Source organism: Aethina tumida, chromosome 5 (genome assembly GCF_024364675.1).
Source record: "Aethina tumida isolate Nest 87 chromosome 5, icAetTumi1.1, whole genome shotgun sequence".
Lineage (NCBI taxonomy): Eukaryota > Metazoa > Arthropoda > Insecta > Coleoptera > Nitidulidae > Aethina > Aethina tumida.
The window spans coordinates 24,198,582-24,219,816 of NC_065439.1; the positions used below are offsets into that span (position 1 = coordinate 24,198,582).

The window sequence follows — 21,235 nt, forward strand, 5'->3', positions numbered from 1 at the left end:
TTTATATATTTTGTGTGCTTCCTAGGACCTAACTAGAGTGATAGACTCACGGAGTAGAGATATCAAGGATTTCATTAAAATTACCGATCATTTGGAACAAGTAAGGCTACAAAAAGATCTATAAAAATTTACTTTATTCATCTCTTCACCTATTTTTTCTAGTAGATGGTGGTAGTTCTTTTTTTTTGCACATTTGTATATATTTGACACATCTTTTTCCTGAATGCACACTATTTACCCCATTTCCTATATATCTTCTTCGTCTAAGGGTCTATCTCATTCGTTTTCTCTTTGATTTAACGTCAGTAAATGCTTTATTAATTGTTATATATAATAATTTTAGGCTCTGATCTTAAATCTGCGACAAAATGAAGCAGAGTTTGATAAGATGTCTGACGACTCAACTGAGCTGGTTCAAAGCAGCGGAGATACCAAAATTTCTGTTAACGTCCAACAAATAACTTCCCGATTCCAATCTATACAAGTGACAGCAAAAGAAATAGTTAAGAAGTGTGAACAAGCAGTCGCAGATCACAAATTATTCAATGAAAAGTACAGACAGTGTGCCGATTGGATATCTGCTGCTCAAACCAGGTATATAATAATAAAAATTTCATTTAAATTTTATTAAATGTTATTGTGTTATAGATTTGACAGTTGCAAAGACAACATTAAAAGTGGAGCCAGGAATGCGTTGGCCGAACAAGTCAAAGTATTGGAAGAACTCTTGTCTCAACAAACTAGTGCAACATTACTTCTGAACAACACAATCGAATTAGGGGAAAAACTGTACCCCTCCACTGCCCCTGAAGGCAGAGACATCATTAATACTCAACTCCAAGAATTGCAACAGGCTTTGGAAGCATTATTCGATGATATCAGTTCAACAGACAGAGACTTAAAGGCAAAATTGATCAAATGGACAGGATTTGATGAAAAGGTCGAGAAGATTCAACAATGGTTGAAAGAAGTAGGTCAACAACTTCCCGCAGAAATTGAATTGAAAGCAACCTTGGACGAAAAGAAAGCTCAGCTGCAAGTTTATCGAGGCTTGCAACATGATGCATTGGCTCATCAACAAGACATCGTCGATTTGAAGGACAAAGTTGATAGTTTACCAGAAAAGAACGAACAAATCGATGCCCAACTAGCCACCATTACCAAGCAACACGAAAAATTACTGAAGAGGGCTCAGAACTTCGTTGAGAGATACGAAAACATCGTTAGTGATCACCAACAATACAGTAAAGCTGTCTTAGATGCAAATGAATGGATGGATGCTACACACAATACAGTGACACTTCTAGGAGACTTGGATCTAGAGAGGATCTCCCTCCTTTCCAACTTAGAAAGGTTAAAGCATTTACAAGCGTCTTTACCCGATGAAGAATCCCGAATTTTGAGTATCAAATCTCTGGGAGATAAAGTTATTCCTGGAACAATCGATTATGGACAGGCCAACATCAGATCGCAAATTGAAAGTTCCCAACAAGAATGGGCTGGACTTAAATCCGCAGTTGAAAACACCATTCAACAAATTGAAAATAAATTGGAAAATTGGAATGAATACGAAAATTTGAAAGACCAATGTTTGGCTTGGATTAGAGACACAGACACAAAATTGCATTCTGTCGATTTGAAGCCCACCGTAAGCGAAAAGAAATCTCAACTAGATGCATTGAAAGCTCTTCAAGGTGAAATTAGAGCAAAAGAACTTGAAATTGACGCTGTTACAGAAAAATCTCAACAGCTCAACAAAGGTGTGTCTGCAAGACCTTCTCAAATATCTGAACTCGGTGTCAAGTACCAACAAATTTGTCACAAAGTTAAAGATTTAACAACACGTTGGCAACAATACGTAGCCAACCATCAAGATTTTGATACACAAGTCAAAGAATGTGACCAATGGTTGGACGACATTAAAGAAAAGTTAGAAAACTGTGCAGATGTGTCGTCAGCATCACAAAAAGAATTAGAATCTAAACTAGAAACGATTCAAGATTTATTATTGAACAAGGAAGAAGGCTTCACTAAATTACAAGGTCTTGTGGAACTTGCCCAAACAGTTTTGGCTAATACAGCACCAGAAGGTCACGAAGCAATAAACCAAACATTGTCTGGTTTACAAGAGAAATGGTCCAACCTGGCATCAAAAATGGTAGAAACCAAAGCTATATTAGATGATGCCTTAACAAAATGGGCCGGCTTACTGGAAGAAATTCAAGCCTTAGATAAAACCATCGAATCATTGGAAAACCAATACGCAGAGTTGTCTGTATTCCAAGGCACAGTACCAGAAAAGAAGAGCCAATTAGATAGAATTAAAAACTTGGAAGAAAAGGTCCGAGTTGAAAAAATTGAAGTAGACAATATGAAGGCTCAAGCTGCTGAAGTTCTTGAAAGTAAGAGAGGTGGTCAAGCCGCTATTGATGCCCAGAAAATGTTGGATAGATTTGACAACATTGCAAAGAAAATTTCGGTATGTATAAATACGGTTTTTCTAATTATACTTTAATATAAATATTTAATATTTGTATTATAACTCCATTTCTTTTTTAGGCGTTATTATATGAAAGAGAAGCTCAGTATAGAGACCACAAAGTTTATAGAGAAGCTTACGAGGAAGTGCAAAGGTGGATGACTAGAGCACAAGAAAAAGTACCTCAACTCAAACAGAGACCTTTAAGTGACAAATTGACCGTTGAAACATTTGCTGGTCCTTTGGATCATTTACTGAACAAACAAGCCCAAGGTGAAGTACTTCTAGAAAATTTGGAACATACTGCTCAAGTTGTCTTGCCTTGCACAAGTCCCGAGGGCCAAGATATTATTAACAACGACATTCGTGCTCTAAGAGAAAGTTTTGACAGATTATTCAAGGACTTGAAACAACAACGTGAACAACTCGATGTTGTACTGTTACATTGGCGCGATTACAAGGATGAATATGAAAGAGTATCCGATTGGCTTCAACAGATTGCCATTTTAATTAAAAACCATAAAATTGCCCTGTCACCAACATTGGAAGAAAAAGCTAAACAGGTTAAAGATGTTAAAGATATTCTGAAGAGACTGGTAGATGGTAAAGATCAAATTGATAAATTGAACGATTCAGCCAAAATTCTACTCAAATCTCCTTTAGAAACACATGTCAATAACCAATTGCAACAATTGAATTCTAGATATCAAGTTGAATTAAACTTAGCCAAAGATGTCCTTAAAAAAGTTGAAACTAATCACGAACAACATGTCGAATATGCAAAGAATCTTGAAAACACCAGAGCCTGGATCGATGACGCCCGGGAACTCATTAGAAATTGCTCTGAAGCTGTTAACAATAAGAGCAAAGACATTTTGCAATCCCATCTTGACAAAATTCAAAATCTCATCCATAAACGCGAGGAAGGTCAAAATTTGGTGCATGCCACTGTGAATTGTGGTGAAAAAGTAATCAGAAATACACGTTCTGACGGCAAAGAAGCTATTACTAACGAACTGAAGGAAATTCAAACTGCATGGGATAGAATAGTTGAAAAGATGTCGAAAGTAAAGGTTCATTTGGAAACGGCATTACTGCAATGGGCTGATTATGACAGTTCCTACACTCAATTGCAACAATGGATCACAGATCGTGAAGCCAAACTTCAACAAGTTACTGAACCTAAAATTGTTAAGACCAAGAAAGCTGGACTCAGCTCTTTGCCAATTGGTGAAAGAAAAGCAACACTTAGAGAGACTGGAAGTATTGTCCAAGACATTGTCTCCTTTGAACCTATGATTCAATCCGTAACAACCAAGGCGGAAGATCTAAAACAAGCTGCTCCAGCATCTGAAATCTCGACAAAATACGAAACACTAACCAAACAAGCTCAAGAATTATACGCCAAACAAAAGGACACTGTTGAAAAGCATGAAGCCTTTGTGGATGCTGCAAATGACTTTGTTCAATGGCTTAGAGTAGCCAAGGAACGACTTGGAAAGTGTTCTGAACCTACAGGTGACAAAGAAAGTCTTGGTAGCAAACTTTCACAACTCACAGTTTTACATAATGAAATATCTGATGGACAAAAGAAATTGGAGAGTGCACTTGATCAAGGTGACAAAGCAGTCCAAGTTGCCGATGACATGGATAAAGAAATAATTGAAGAAGAATGTGCCCTCCTTCAAGAAGACTTTGATACTTATGTTGAATCACTGAACAAGACCAAGAATTTACTTGAAATAGGTATCGTTAAGTGGACTGAATATGAAGAACAATACCAAGATGCTTTGCAGTGGCTTTCCCAAACTGAGAAACTCGTTCAGTCATACAACAAGTTACAAGACACTTTAGAACAGAAACGTGCCGTTTTAGAACAATTCCAACTTCACCTAGAACAGTTATTCGATTGGCAATCGGAATTGGATAGATTAAACATGAAAGCCCAAGTATTACTTGAAACTTGTGCTGATACTAGAGTGAGCAATGCTATCACTCAGTTGGCCACTAAATATAACACCATTCTGTCACTTTCAAAAGAAGTTATGAGGAGGCTTGAATTACATTATCAAGAACACCAACAACATAGTACGTTGTACCAAGAATGCCAAGACTGGATCGACAGAACCAGAGATAAATTAAATGGATGTTCTGATATTCCCAATACTCTCTCCGAAGTGAATAACAAACTTCAAACAGTTAAGAACATCAGAACTTCTCTTGAACAAGGACAAAATAAACTTCGATATATTCATGAATTGAAAGAAAGGGTTATAATGAACACTGAACAATCTGGTAGTGCCAAAATCCAAGAAGACACCGAAAACCTTAAACAAGACATGGAAAAACTTCTTAACGATGTCAACGAAATACGTAATAAACTGCAAAACAGAGCATCACAGTTAGAAGAGGTAGATAAGATTTACAAACAACTTCTTGACTGGCTTCAGGACCAAGAAACTCATATACAATTTGAGGAAGGTTATTTGAATGAACTTAGCGAAAAGAAAGCCAAATTGGAGAAACTCAAAGCGGTTCAGAAAGAAATTGGCAGCCACAATGACCTTATCGAAAAATTGAAGTCCAAACTTGCCGAAGATCAGAGTCTGAACTTGAAGGAATACGATGCAGCGTTTAAACGATACGACTCCCTGACACAGAAGGTGTCTAATTCCGTTGCTGATTTGGAAGTTCAAGTTGCCGAACACGAACAATATAAAAACTCTTACAACAAGGCATCTGATTGGATTAAGACTTCGCAATTGGAAATTCAAAATTGCTCGAATCTACACGATGAATTGGACAACATTATTGATAAGGAGGCCAAAATTTCGCAGATTACACAGTCACTACCAGAATGCGACGACTTGGTACACAAAACTATTGAACTAAGTATACAAGTAATGAAGACTACTGGGGAAGAAGGCAAAGATATTATCAGGCAAGACATTGAACAACTTAACGTCGATTGGGAAGGTCTACAATTCATTTGCAATGAGACCCAGAAGAATTTGACTAAGTGCAAGGAAGCCTGGAAGGACTTCAACAGTAAATACGACAACATGAAGAAATGGATCGATAAATACCAACAAACTATTGATGATGAACTGAAACTTGAAAACAAGAAACCTGAGGATCTTGAAAAATGTAAAAAGATTCTTAACGAAATTAATGAACACAAACCCCAAATGGAAGAATTAACCGACGCCTGTGAATCACTTCTGGAACTGAGCGCAGTTGGATGGGTAAGAGATAAAACAGTTCAACTGCAAACCGCATACACCAATTTACTTACCAACGCCCAAGGGTTAGTGTCTAAGGTAGAAAAGAATCTCTCAGATCATACCGAGTTCTTGAAGGCCAAGGCTGATTTAGAAAAATGGTTGAGTAACATCAGTGAAGCTGTGCAAAATTGCGTTGGTGATGGAGATGAAAAGGATCTTAAAAACAAACTTGACACTATCCGTTCTGTCGCCTCTAATATGAGCGAAGGCCAACAACTTTTGAATTTGCTTCAAGATGCTTTCGGAAAAGCTATCAACACAGCTCCAACTGACAAACAAGAGATGCTAAGAGATGACATGACCACTCTTCGAAACAGATGGGATCAAATCAACATGGACATTACATCTGTCCAAGCCCAATTGAAGGCTTCTTTGGCAAGATGGGATGAGTATAACGATACGAAGAGACGACTTGAGAACTGGCTTACCGATACTGAAAAGACACTCAGCGTGAAACAAAATACTAAAGGCGAACTTAGTGAAATGAAGACTTTACTGGAGCGTTACAAGAATTTAGAAACAGAAATTGCCAACAAACAAGTAGACATAACAAGATTGAACACCGAAGCCGTTGAACTTAGCTCATGGGCTAAACGACCGAGCGTTGTCGACGAAGTCCAGCAATTACAAGCCAGATATGATAAACTTAAAGTTGCTTGTAACAGTCTTAAGGAAGAAGTCGAAGGTGAGCTTCAAGAATTGAATTTGTATCACCAAAAACTTCAAGAAACAGAAAAATGGTTGTTGCAAATATCGTTCCAACTTATGGCTCACAATTCTTTGTATATTACGAATAGAGAACAGACAGAAGAACAAATAGCCCAACACGAAGTTCTCTTAGATCAAATACAAAAGTATCAATCTACTTTAGATGATGTTAAGTCCAAGGGATACGGCCAAATTAAGAGATACGTTGACAATGCACCTGGCATTAAGGATACCATTGAAAAGCAATTGAATAATGTGCAAGAAAGCTACAACTCATTGCTACAAACAGCTATACAAATCAAGAACAGATTGTTGGACTCTTTGGCTAAGTTTAAAGAATATGAGGATACTCTTGAAAGTATCATGCAAAACCTTGATGAGCACGAAATCACTGTTATGGAAGAAGTCGAAAGGCCCATAGAAAGTCTTAAGGACGCTCACAGTCAACTCGAAACAGCCAAGGTAAATATGGAATTCTTTTTTGTAACTTTTTCTAATAAAATTTCCTTCCAGACTCTTCACAACAAACTTCAACATGAAAAATCTCGTTTGGCTTTGGCCGTACAAGCTTGTGAAGCAGCAACTGCCTCTATTAGTAGGCCCAGCAGCCCGAGAGATGCTCTTCCACCACCTGTACCAATAAAAGAATTGGAATGTAGAGCACGCTTGGAGGACCTCATCGACCAGGTATTTATTAGTTATACTTATCCTTTTGGTGTTTGAAGTACTAATACATAAAGAATATGCAAAAATAATAAACTAATTAATAATATTAATAGTATTTATAATACTATTATAATTTAGCGGATAATAATAATTAATTTCATTTAGAGTAGATGGTAAAAGTAACAGATTTTTGTATGTTCTTATGATTTATCGTTTGGTGTTGTTTTTATTGTTTTGCACGATTGTTTTGCTTTGCACTAGACACAAAAGGAGACGGCAACTTCCGAGGAGTCTGATATCAGACTGAAATTGCTAATGGATCAACTTTTGTCACGTGGAGTCGTTAAAAAAATGCACGACCAGATCGATAAGGTAGGTAAAAAAATAAGAGTCGAAAGTTGATTTGGTCACCAAGCCACATCATCAAACCGCATCTGCAAGCTGCATTCTGCTATTTTGCAACAGTAATATTTACTAAAATGTAGAATACTTAATGCTGATTCATTTTTAGTTTTGTTTTGTATATAGTGTAAATATTGTCACAATTTCTGTATATTTGGAACTTGTTACGAATTTTTATTGGTTCTTGTTTTATCAGGTACAATCTCATCTCAGCAATTTGACATCATCAGTTGCTGAATTTGAGGAACAAGAAAAGCAAAGGACAGCAATTAAAAATTGGATATTGGCACAGAGACAACAAGTTAATGAGTGGAAGAACAGACCTATTAAGTTAAGACCTGACGCAGCTAAACAAGAACTTACAAGTATGAACGATTTATTGACATCTATTGGACAGAGAAAGAACCAACTACTAACCGAACTACCTGCTTATGGTAATGAAAATGACGAACTTGACGAAATGTTGAACAGTCTGGAAGAGGATGTAACTCAATTAATTGCACAGAGACAGAATAACCAAGATATTATTGATGAATATCGCCAAAACATTCAAGTCATTAACAATTGGTTCGATAATCTTCTCAAGAGAATAGATGCAGTAGATAAAGGCTCAGGTCTAAACTGTCAACAAAAACAAAATACAATTGGTGAAATTCAAGCTGAATTTGATGATCAGGGTCCCAAACGAGTTGACGAAGTCAAACGCCTTGCTTCTCAAGTAATAGAGTTCGTAAACAATTTAGACTCTCAACAAGTCGAAGAACAATTGAAATCAGTCGAGAGACGTTATAACGACATTGCTAAACGTCTGCAACGCAAGCTGCAAGTACTTGATATGACCAGAAAGGGTATTGAAGATACCAGAAACGAAATTGAACAAGCTAGAGAGTGGGTAAAAGAAAAACTGGTTTCTCTTCAGAGATCTCAACCTCTAGGTTTTGAAAGCCGTAAAGCTGAAGACAAATTAAATGCTCTCAAGGCTTTGTTAAAAGAAGCAGATAATAAGCTAGTCCTTAAAGAAACACTAAGTAAGCGAGTTAGCAATATGACAAACGAATTAGAACCATCAGAGCAAAATCAATTAGAAGGAGCTTTAAAGAATCTTGGAACTGAACAAGAGCAACTCGTTGAAAAGATTAAGTCCGAAATCGACAAAGTAACTGGTGCTGTCAACACAAGAAAGAATCTAGAATCCAATCTTGAAAAAGCAAAGGCTTGGCTGAAGGCCAAAAATGCTGAAATCCGCAAACTTAGCGGCTATCTTCCTCTAAAAGCTAATCAAGTTGAGAAAGAAATAGTACAACACAAAAACTACGAATTACAAATTAAAGAATTCAACGAAGGTGACCTAAATGACCTTCTCAAATTGGGTAACAGTGTTCTTAAAGAATGCGATGAAGAAGACCGTCAACGCTTACAACAGTTGTTGGATGAAGTCAAAGAAGAATATGACAATCTCAAATCCGAGTCCAACCAAAAGATTCATGCTTTGACAGATCTTCTTCAAGGTCGCAAGCAATTCGAATCGGATATTGATAAATGTGTTGACTGGTTAAAAGAAGCCGAAGTCGCAACATCGTCAGAAATCCGTGCACCTAATTTGGAAGTCCTGGAAGAACAACTGGCAAAATACGAGCGACTCGAAGACGCTTCTAAGAAGGTACAAGGAGATATTGATAAGATCAACGAACAAGGAAAAGCCATTCTTCCAACTATCAGTGAATCAGATAAACTTATATTAAACGAAACCTTGAATGATCTTAAAGAACGTCATAGGAAAATAGCTGCTCTAATTCAAGATAGAACTAATACTCTCAAACAAAACATCCAGGACATCAAAGAAAACAAAGCCAAGCTTGCTGAGAGTGTACACTTTATCCAAGACATACAAAATCAATTAAAGGATTTGAATAAACCTATTGGTAGCAAGGTTGAAGATGTTCAGAGTGTGTTGGCCAATTATGAAAGAATCTTGCAGGAGCTTAAGGCTAATAAAGCTAAACTTGCTGATGTATCTGCCTCACCTGAACTACAAAGTGTCCTCAACATGCAAGACGAACTTATCAAGAGCATTGAAGATCAAATAGCAAGACTTAAACAGTTATTGCTGCTCAGAGAACAGTACCTTGCATTGATTACAGAAATCATGACGTTCATCACCAAGTACACCGAAATTGTGAGAGACATCGAAAAATCTGGAGGTACCATTGAAGAAAAGATAAAGAAATACGACGATGTTATTGTGAAGATTCAAGAATGTGAAGCTCTATTAGCTTCGGCAGCAGACAAAGGACAACAAATTGCCGCTGACGGATCAGCACAAGACAGCAACACAATCACCCAACAAATCCAATCATTGAAACAATCGCTCCTTAACTTGAGACGTGCCGTTGAGAAGCAAAGGCAAGAACACGAAAACACCGCAGCTGAGCACAGGAAGCTCGCAGCTGAATTGGAGGATATTCTGGATTGGCTGCATGCCAACGAAGCCAACGTCAAATCCAGGCCGTTGTTGAGCCGCGACGTTGAGAGTGTGGAGAAAGAAATCACCAAACACAGAGAACTCGCCCTGAACGTCAACACCTATTTGGAGAAAATACGCAAAATCCAAGAAAGTACCAGGCACGACGACAGCATGCCAAGTGGTCTACAAGAACAACTATCCGAGGCTAATTCCCTTCTGACCACCCTCCCCAGGGAACTGGAGGAACGCGAGAAGTACTTGGAGAACAACAAAGCCCTGCGCGAGACCTACATCCTGCACAAACAAAAACTGTTCGATTGGGTGCGCGAAGCCGAGATCCGCCTCAGCTCTCACAAGGACGGAGTCGATTTCGAGAACATTTTAACCGACCTGGAGGAGCACAAGATCTTCTTCAGCACCGAAAACAACATAAGGGAACTGGTGTCGCACACGATTCAACAGGCTGCCGACAAGATCTGGCCCAGTTTGACTCCTTTGGAACAAGAGGAACTCAGCAGGGAACAACAGCAGCACACCCAAGTGCTCAAGAACACGCTCAACTCCGCCAAGTCTCAGAAGGCGCAGCTGGAGCAGGACGCGGAAATATGGAAGAACTATTGCCAGTCGTTGGATAAGGTTAAGGCCGTCATTTCCAGGACTAGATTTACCGATGAGCCGGTTTCCACCCTTGCCGGTCTCCATTTCAACATCCAGAAGATAACTCACGCTCTCAATGACATACAAGTAAGTGGTAATTAAATTTATTAGTTAGGTGAATGTACGTGCAAAAAATCCAACAGGATATTTTTAGTAGTTATTCAATATTCTGCATAATTTGTGACTAAATTATGCTAGGTATATCGTAAGGACTGGTTCAAGAATTAACATAAACTGATAATTCAGACTGTGACATTCTAATTTATCACTCTGTGTAGCCACGGCTATTTTTAGACCAACTCAATGCGGGAAATAAAATAGTATTCTACCAGTATTTCTATCTTAGATATTAATTATGTAACTCAAAATTAATTAAAATTGATTACTTCTAAAATTTTGGAAACCAATTAGTCCATAGAATTTGTTGTATTAGGTCTAGGTCATTGCAGCAACAAAATGCCGGTATAAACATTCACGAGAATGACCTAGTCAATGTAAAGGTAAACAGCATGGCGGTGATGTCATCTTACGAATTTAATAATCTGATATCAGACTGTGATGTAGTCAAAGCACTTAAGTTCCACCATGGGCGTCCACTTGATTTGAATTTTAAGGGGCTATAAAATTGAAACGACCACTCATGTTTGTTTTCAATAAACGATTAAGTTAATTGCTCAGAATGTTGCTACTTTAAAAATATACCATGTTGCATTTTGCTTATTTGAATATGGCTTTTATTACTTGCACAATTTAATGTAACTTACTTAATGGATAATCTAGAAGTTTATAATTAAAACTAGATATTTGTTGTGCTCTAGGTTTAAGTGAACCAACATTGAATTTTCTTATCGTACTCAAATATTCCCATTCATTTATCGTTGGATATATGTATATCGAAAGATTATCAACATTTTATCTTGCCTAGTCTCTATCTGTTCCGCCAGTGTTCTCCAAGGTCGTGTTTTCGGCTCGACTAAAAATTAACAACAATTTAGTAGTGAAATTCGTGCAAAGACTGAACGTGAAAGTTCGCGTCGTTAATCTAGTCCCGATTATTATTAATTTTATTTTTCGTGATTAGTAGTTGAGTTTGGTGATTTTTTTATTTTTAAGTTATTTGTGATAATCTACGAAATAAGAACAAGGTAAACATTTAAAGATAATAGGCTGTACTTAAATTTTATTGTGTGATGAAGTTCACAACAATTTTTCTATCATAGACATACATAAAGTTTCTCAAACAATTGATAATAAAACATTGTCACCGGTTTACCGGTAATTTACCGGTAAAGAGTTGTTAAGACTATAAATAGAATATAAAAATAACAAATAGATGAGTTCATCACTTAGAGCTAAGAATGCACAAAACTGCAACAGTTTCTTAAATATTTAAACGTATTAATATTAAATTAGTTGGTACCAAAGGAATTAAATTATATAATTAAATACATTTTATATAATTCACATAATAATTTAGTTAATTTAACTTAAAATACAAATTATTTTATATGAAAATAATATAATTATATAAAAATTTAATATTTTACATATTTTGTTTAAGGGTCATGAACGATGACACGGTTATGTTTGAAAATATGTTACAATAACTCATGACTAATTAAATATTTTTTCAATAACGTTTTATCCGTATTTTACTCAATATGTGATAATATTCAAAGCATTTCCTACTCTTTAAATTTAATCAGAATGTGGTTTACAACTTCATTATAAAAATGGGTGTGTCAAAATTGAAAAAAATATTCCTTCAATGTTTAGTCTAGTTGTTAAATCAATAATTTACTTATGAAGTTATGACTGTTTTATTTCTACTTTTTTACATCCTCTTAAAGTTGACAAAAATTTCTTATTATTCATGTTTTTAATGCATTCTTCGTAATTCTAGTTATTTTTATTTTTTTATCTCAAGTATGGGTCACTCAATAATAAAATAACATCAATTGATTATCTATATTATATTATATTATAATCCTAATCAATTTAAAATTTTATGATTATCATTAAATAATTTAAGAGTTATCTATAGTATTATAACATTTTTAAATAAATTGTAAATTTTATTTAGCTATTCTTTCAACAGAAAACATTAATGTCTATAATTAGAGTATGAGTACAATGAATTCTTTGCCAGATTGAAAAGGGTGGAAACAAATAGAAACGAAATGTATAAAATTTGTTTACATACGAAAATAGATCTAGAAATTAGATTTAATTTGTTGATAAAAAAGGATAACAGACACTTTGCACGTATTAAATGTCAAATTGAAACAAATATTTTACCTTCAAAACTACTTATATTAATTTAATTCCGAAAAATTTGTTTCTGTTTATAACTATGACTGATGATAAATTAACTGTTTGTTTTACATATAAATTTAAATATTCTCATGCATCAATATTTGATTTTAGCTTTCAAGTACTAGTTTAATGTAAACATTATTTCACATGTCAATGTAATATTTTTAAACATGAGTCAAATAGTATGCATATTTTTATTTTTAAATATTAAATACATACAGGGTGAGTGCACAAAAATTAACCACATATTCTTGACCTCAAAATAGACCAATTCGATCCAAATTACCTTTATACCAATATGCTTCCAGTTGCTGTAATGCACTTTTAAGCTTTTTTTCACCCCCTCCCACACCCCGAGATATATTATGATAATTACATTCAGTGACCAACTTTTAAAGGCTTATCTTTTTCAGCAAACATATTGGTATATAGGTCGATAGCCCTATTTTGAAGTCAAGAACAAGTAGCTATTTTTTGTGCACCCTGTATATTGACCAAGCACGTGGTGATTGATCCGCTTTTATTTGAGAAATAAATGTATATTTATATTATTATGACTCACTACAAACTATTTTTAAATTAAATTTGAATTTAAATTGAAATTACTTGTTGAATTATATTTTTAAACATTCGTCAGTTGTATATTTTAGGACTTAACTCATAATAAATTATGATAAGTCTAAGTAATAAATTTTCAAATAAATAAATATCCAGTTGGGTTTCAATTTCCAGTTACAACTAAAAGTTTAATTATTTGTTAATTCATTAATAATAGACATTTCAAACGTATTTAAATATAATTTAGGAATAATTTACCACAACTTCGCACTTCGTATCGCTTATAACAATTTATTTATTCTTTATCAGAACCAACAGTTCGAGCTCGATTTGCTGCAAGAACGTGCCAAAGAGATACTGAAACAGGCCGACGAACGCAACCGCAAGAACATCCAGATCCAAAGCGAAGAGGTGTCGGAAGAGTGGTCCAAGCTTGTCGATGGTCTCGAATCGAGACGGGACACCCTGACACAACTGGCCCAAGTTTGGGAAACGTTCGAGGGCAGGTGGCAAAATTTCGAAAGCCTCATCACCGGTATCGAAGAGAGGGCCAAACATATTGACACCGTTGTCAGAAACAAGGACCATGTAAACCTCACAATCAGAAACATCGAGGTATGTTAATATGGATTTGTTTTGTGCGTGCATCATTTGATTCGATTTGGTGTTTTAGGAGCTGCAATCGGAAGCAGAATCCCTCAGAAGCCAGCAGAAGGAGGTGAACGACTTGTCCAACACCGTTCTGCTCTTCCTCAAGGAGTGCTCTTCAGCTTCGGCGGCGGCCTTGACTGAAAAACTCCAACAACTCAACCAAACATACGAGAGGTGAGTGCATTTTTTTTTGGGAGAAATTGTCTAGATTTGCTAAATCTGAAAGGATTAATTGGTTAATCTGGACCAAAAATATAAAAAAATACGAGTAACACTGTGCTAAAAATAGATAGTTTAGTCATGAACATAACTAATTTAGATTACGAGGCATTTCTGCGATAATTTATTAAAACAGTGTTATATTCACTTGCTGATTTTAATCTCACTTTTTAATGGGGATTGACACCTGCTTTCTTCCACATATTTCTCTCACATTGTAAACTGTTTCATTTAGTAAAAGTGTTTTACTTGGCTCAGAACAACAACTTCCGCAATGTTTTATTTCTGAACAGTGGTTAAGTTTAATTTATTTAATTTGAAATAATGTTATTGAAAACGTGCAAATTACTTTCGAATAAAATCATTATTAAAGATGACACTATTAACTTAAAAATAGACGGTTCTAGAAATTCTGTCCCCTTGTTAATACTTTGAATAAATTATGATAAAAATTTCAAAACTAAATACAAAAATATTTAGGTCAAACACATGTTACAATTTAATTAAGTAAACGTTTAAATATGCTCTAAATTGGCTGAGTCAGTTCAACGTTTTAAAATGTGTTAGATAGTAGGAAATGCTATCCAAGAACATCTAAGAGTCGCCTAGACTAATGGGTAGACTTATTTTAAACTTCAAACTTCTGCAGCAGATTATTTTTAATGTCAATCGTTCTAAATATAAACATTTTTTCAAGTAGGACTCCTACAAGTGAGATGCATAAATCTGAACGGATACCGGTCTAGCTAACTGTTTCAAAACTGGCAAACATCCAAAAATTGTTCTTTAATAATAGATAATCGTTTCATTTGTAATTTTTTTCATTATAACATTATATTATTAAAAAACCTGAAGATTTATTTCTTCACGAATTATCATTATTATTATTATTATTACTATTATTTGGAAAATAATTCAAATATGAAGGTGTTTCTAACCTTGGTGTTTTAAATTAAAACTAGCAATTTTTAGATATTCTACTGTTTATGATACAAGACAATACAGGCATATAAATAGATTATATCAAAATAATTTGTGACTTTGTTGTTGGGATGTAGCTATTTCAATCTTTTTAATCTCTTAAAACTATTATAAATATTCAATTCAGCTTGAACAATTAATATACTATTTTTAGCTTATAGTTATACACATGTTGAATGGCCATTGTTGATTCATTTTTACTCAATATGAATGACAAATTAAAGTGCTGATTGTTAAACGTGCAAACCATTCATAAACATCCCAGGAAAATACAATAGTTTTTATCACGTTTACAATACAAACCGACATTTAACATAACGCCTACGCATTCGACATGGTTTAAGATCCCTTTCCGGTTTCGTGAATTTACATGCATATAATTCAAGTATTTTCATATGTGATCTAATTTCAGAGTATTTTTAGATTATTCGCTGACCAGTCTGCAGTCAAGATGTACTGTGGTTTTTGTTAATTTTGTGAATTTGAGGTACAAGAAACTGTCTCTAAATTTAGTGTACAAAAATTAAAAACATATTCTTGACTTAAAAACATACATCAATATGCTTCCTAAGAGAGATACGGGCCTTTAAAGGTTCTTCCAGTTGCTGTAATGCTCTTAGAAACTGATCTCTCAGAATTCTAAATCAATTTTAATTTTTTGATATTTATTATTATTAGAATATTCGAAATCTTAGAATTTGAGGTGAAACCATTTTTAGGCAAAAATTTTTAATATTTCATATTGTGAAGTGGGATATTTGAATTTCTTACTTTAAATAGATTTTAGAAATATTTTCATTATGTTGTAATTTGACAAATTTACGAACCTCCAGTCTCAAAATTTGGACGAGGTGACTACAGAAGAACGGTGAATTTATTCGTTCACTAATTTTATATTTGCCGAGGGGGTGGCTGCTGTTTATAGAGTAAGAGGGGACCAAGTAAGTACTGACTAAGAAAAAGGAACTGTCAATATACCATTTTTTTATTTTAGTCATTTTATTTTGACAATTTTATAAGAAATTTAATGATATTAATTTTGTTAGGTTAGGTTTACGAATTCTATTCATCGTAGTTCCATTGTTATCTTGATTTTTTTTAAGTAATTCGCATTATTCATCTCAAAAGATTTGTGTATTTATTAATTAAAATAAAGTTGACAAAACAAATATCTGGATATAAGTGCTAATTGCTAATTAATTGTAAGTTAAGTATGATTTGAACACAAACTTACAGTTTTTTCTCACAATATTGGGTCATTTTCAGATTATACGAACTAATTATATTTTATGTTAACTACTGACATTAAACATTTATGAATCAATTATTAGAAAGAGGTTTCACGTAATGAATTTCATTAAAAAGTTTGACACAGAGATTCCACATACCATATATTAAGTGAGGACAACAAAATTAGACTTGACAATTGCCAATTCTCTCCTTGCATGCAGCGCAAATGAGTATTTTATTTGTAGTTTTATTACATGCGACGATAATAAGTTGATTGTAAAATTTCTCGCCAAACTGCAGCACTGCATTGCTGGTGAAACAATATTTAAAAAAATCCTAACAAATATTTATATGTCTGCACGTGAACTACTTACTAAGTCTACTACTCGTAAATCGACCAATCTTTGATAACTTATAGCTAGAAATAAAGGTCAAAAACTAATAATTTATTAAGGAAAAGCTAATTATACCAGAGAAGTCTGTTATTTTGTTGATCAGCAAGTCGCCGACGGCGGGCAATTTGCAGTTATGTAAAGCTAGTACAATTGAAACACCTAGTGCCAAATCAAAGTAAACAAACTGCGTCACGACGGCGTGCGCATGGAAGTCGGGCGTCGCGACGCTAGCAGCACCCAAAAATCACGTTCTGCATTTTGTAGTTAAGCATTAGGCCGGATGGCTGGATAATTCTGGGCCGTCACCGTCTGGTACCGATTCAACGCCACGAAGGAAGAGTTCTCAGTGCGCCCCTAGTTTTTTTATGTTTTAAGGACACCGCCGTTTATATGTTTGTTCATTCACGGTGTCCGGTGGTTTGAATACATTGTTGAATTCCCGTTTTTCGAGTGTTGGGAAGCCGGAGAAATTTAAGGTGAAGTGATAGTGAAGTGACCGAGGAATTCAGACAATATTTATTTTAAAGTCATGGCCTCACGCCTTAAATTAAATCCACGCTAAATATATAAAACTGCTCCATTAAAGCCGCCTATTTATATACATCCTTGTATTTTTAGCGTTTTTTCTTTTGTTAAAAATAAAATGTTATTCACACGTACACAGGTTCAATAATATAAATGTATTTGTTGCGTTCTAAAATCTGTAAAAGTTGTTTATAAACAAAATATGAGAAGTTGTTGTTTCCAAATTCAAACAACTTCTGCTTGTTCCTCACCGGGCTGCCGAATTCACATACATAATTTTGGCACACAGCTAACAAGTATGAGGTCGATTTAAAAATAGATTCCGTCCGCATTCACATTTGTCCGCGCAAAACTTCACTCAACCAGTGCTTTGCCGATTAAAAAACACGTTCCACGTTTTCTGATCCGCGTTTGTTTTGTCTGTTTCAGGCTTCTGACAAGCTTGAACGATAAACACGGCAAATCCGAGAAGGATCTGCAGCAAATCGAAAAAGCCCTATTAGACATAGGCCAGAAGAGGCTTTTGCTCAAGGAAATCCACCAAGAGGTCCAGGACTTCTACGTGTATTCCCCCAACGTTGAAAAAACCGAATCTGACTTGAAGCAGCTTCGACTCAAGGTAGAATCCGAGATAATCGAAGCTAGGAATTTGTGCGTGGAGCTAAGGAACACCTACAACAAAGCTCAACAGCTTGTCCCCTCAGATATAGCTCAAGAGCTCAATCAATTGGAATTATTGACTGAATCTATCGTTGGTGCGATGGAGGAAAAAGACCGGGAATTCAAGAAAGCTAAAACCGTGCGTTCTGACTATCTTAACGACGTTGAAGACCTACAGACTTGGATCAAGGATGCTGAAATTAAGGTTATATTTTTAAAAATCCCGCCATTTATGCATTCCACTGATCATTTATTTCAGGTCCAAGATAGATCTACCGAACCTCACGTCCTCCAGGAGACTCTCCAACAGGTGCAATCCGAGTTGGCCAGTGCCACTGACAAACTCGAGAAGGTTACGAAGAATGGTAAAACTTTGATGGAAAACAGCCGCGACCCGCAGGATAAGCAGCAAATTCAAGTGACAATCAACACCCTGACTGAACAACTGCAACAAGTTAAGTCGTGGCTGGACGAAAAACGTCAACAAGTTGGAGAGACTTTGGATGCTTGGCAACGATTCCTTACTTTGTACAAACAACTTATGGAATGGGTCCAGGAAAAGAAGGTGTTCTTGCAGGAACCTCTTTTCATTAGTACTCTGCCCGAAGCGAAACAAAAGCTACATGATTATTCCGTAAGTTACGACTTCAATCACGTCTTCACTTCTAATAAATTCTTATTTTAGAACGCCGTAAAAAGTTGCAAGAACGCCACCAAGAACTTGAGCGACATGGCTAAAGAATTGGATTACATTGGAAGTGTAACAAGCGTTGGTGACCTTCCTCAAAAAATGGAAGAGGCGGAGGAATCAAAGACTGAAGTTGAAGCTCAAATTCTAGAAAGGGTGCTGCAATCCTATATACCCATATAATAAATAACTTACATAACTTTTATGTATTTCAGAACTCGTTGCTACAAGAAACATCCGAAGAATGGGAACAATGTGAGAAGAAAATGAAGGACGTGAGGAGTTGGAAGGAGAAGAACCAAGCAGCTCTGGAATCTCAACAGAACAAGAAAAAACCATTGAGGGACCAACATGCTCTTAGAGAAAAGATGCTCGGTGATATTCAGATACAAAAGACTAAAATCTCTTTGTCTGTTGAGAAATTACAGGTAATTGGCGGATACATAAAATCATAATTTTTCTGGTAGAGGGTTACACGTCGCACTCATTGTTTTTTCAGCTGCATTTCCTTCGAGGTGTTGGAGAGATGCTGTCAAACACAGATGTGAAGGTTGGGTTCAATGTCTTTTGTGACTTGCCTGCCAAACTTCTAGTTTGATCACACCTAAATCTAACTTTTCAGGATATGACGCATGATTTTGATGCTCCTCATAACGTGCACACTTAATTTTTCATAATTTATACAAACATCCATATCTCTTTATAGATTTCATAACTTACAAAATCACATGTGGAATGTGTTCCTACTATACCATATACACTTTTATAGAATAGAAAATAAACTCCTTCAATTCCACTAATTTTCTTCTAGGTGAAAGTTCATTTGGAATGATCTGGGCATCGCCTTTAAGCAATACGTTGCACGTTTGATGTTTAGTTATCACCTTTAACACTTAGTTTAACCTTCTACATAGGATAGAAGTTATCCCACAGTACCGACCACTTAAAGACGGTTTTTGCAAGTGCCTTTCGGTTTTTTTACAGCTGCACTTCCGCTCAGGCGTAGGAGGCGATACCAAGGTGACGCATAGCGCAGAAGACTTGCTCCGTGAGCTGGACGACCTCCAGGACCAAATCCGCGAGCAGAGCCACCAACTGGAGGCTGCCATCAACCAGGTTGACCAGTACCAGCTGGAGGTTCAGCAGCTGCGTCAGCAGATCGTCCAGGTGGAGCAACAGCTTCGTACGACGATGGCCCCGACCTATTTGCCACACGATCGTGACCAGGCGCTTAGAGAGCAACAGGTAGGTGCCGTATGAGTTTGACCCTTTGTGTCCTACCCCCCCGGTCTTTTATAACGATGTCTAGTATAGATGGAAGTGGCATGAAATGTGGCGTCGGGTTGTCCCGAATAATAAAAAATACGTGGTACTATTTTTTCGGGTTCAGATTCTTCTCTTTTATTGTTTCATTACAACTGTAAGTATACGAGGATCATTTCATCATCATTGTAGTTGTCATTGTTTAGGCTCTACTCAGGATGTTCATGCGTAAGACTTAATAGGACGATTCATTTATAAACGAGAACAAAGGGAAAAGTAAAACAGTTTGATAATAATCAATATGAATTAGACAAGGTACATGTTACGTTATGTTGATCTTTATCAGTGTGTTTTGTTTTCCAACATATTCTATTCTGAAATACAACTTCCGTCTTTCGCTTGTATAGTAATTTAGAGCTAGACTTTAAATATGTACTAAGGTGTCGGGTTGTAACTAAAATGAGCTAAAATAAAAACAATAGAATTGAGACAGATCATGCCACGACCATTTATCGCAATGCGCACCGCAAATATTGTAGTCGAGCCCAAAGATATAACCGAAAAAGAACATCATCAGCCTTCTTTTTATCTGGAACTTTTCTACTATCGAAATACCAAATTGATCAAATTATAGACTCTTCTAGTCTGGAAGTTGTCAGCACTTGCAAAATAAAAGGATACAATGAACTAAATTCTATTAAAAGTTAACCTGGTGATAGACGACTTTAAGATATTGTGGCCAAGTACCAAAACAACCTTCACACGTAAGTATCATTTTCTAACAAAATCTCGAGTTGTTCTTGGACATGGCACAAAATCGAAAAGCTTCACTGACTAGTATCGGAATTTAAGTTCAGTTTCAAGATTTGTATTCTGTACCCAGACACATTACTTCTACAGTCGTTTCAAAGACCAAGACGTGTTTGCAACAATTGTAAGAGTAGTGTTGGGCATTTGAGCTGACCACTGGGAAACATTTTGATGTAGGGGCGCTGCGAATTTGGTGGCTGATACGTCCATCAAGGTGTTTCCATTTCGACAAACCCCCTTCCTTCTGTGACAGCTGGGGATTGTGTTTAGTTTTTTGGT

At 35.8% G+C, this 21,235-nt stretch overlaps 1 protein-coding gene across 15 annotated transcripts in view; it reads left to right on the forward strand.

Moving 5' to 3' along the window:
- LOC109597627 (muscle-specific protein 300 kDa-like) overlaps positions 1-21,235 on the forward strand; it is a 118,590-nt gene that overhangs the window by 36,236 nt on the left and 61,119 nt on the right. For 8 of the 15 annotated variants that reach the window (XM_049967578.1, XM_049967581.1, XM_049967580.1 and 5 more), the window contains exons 12-26: positions 26-100; positions 344-594; positions 649-2,479; positions 2,560-6,933; positions 6,985-7,158; positions 7,399-7,509; positions 7,736-10,747; positions 13,844-14,149; positions 14,208-14,359; positions 17,965-18,400; positions 18,455-18,829; positions 18,881-19,039; positions 19,099-19,311; positions 19,383-19,433; positions 19,868-20,128. In XM_049967578.1, coding sequence (XP_049823535.1) covers positions 26-100; positions 344-594; positions 649-2,479; positions 2,560-6,933; positions 6,985-7,158; positions 7,399-7,509; positions 7,736-10,747; positions 13,844-14,149; positions 14,208-14,359; positions 17,965-18,400; positions 18,455-18,829; positions 18,881-19,039; positions 19,099-19,311; positions 19,383-19,433; positions 19,868-20,128 — 11,781 coding nt within the window. The remainder of the gene's footprint in view (positions 1-25; positions 101-343; positions 595-648; positions 2,480-2,559; positions 6,934-6,984; positions 7,159-7,398; positions 7,510-7,735; positions 10,748-13,843; positions 14,150-14,207; positions 14,360-17,964; positions 18,401-18,454; positions 18,830-18,880; positions 19,040-19,098; positions 19,312-19,382; positions 19,434-19,867; positions 20,129-21,235) is intronic. The other 7 variants (XM_049967588.1, XM_049967577.1, XM_049967589.1 and 4 more) reach the window with 5 other exon arrangements.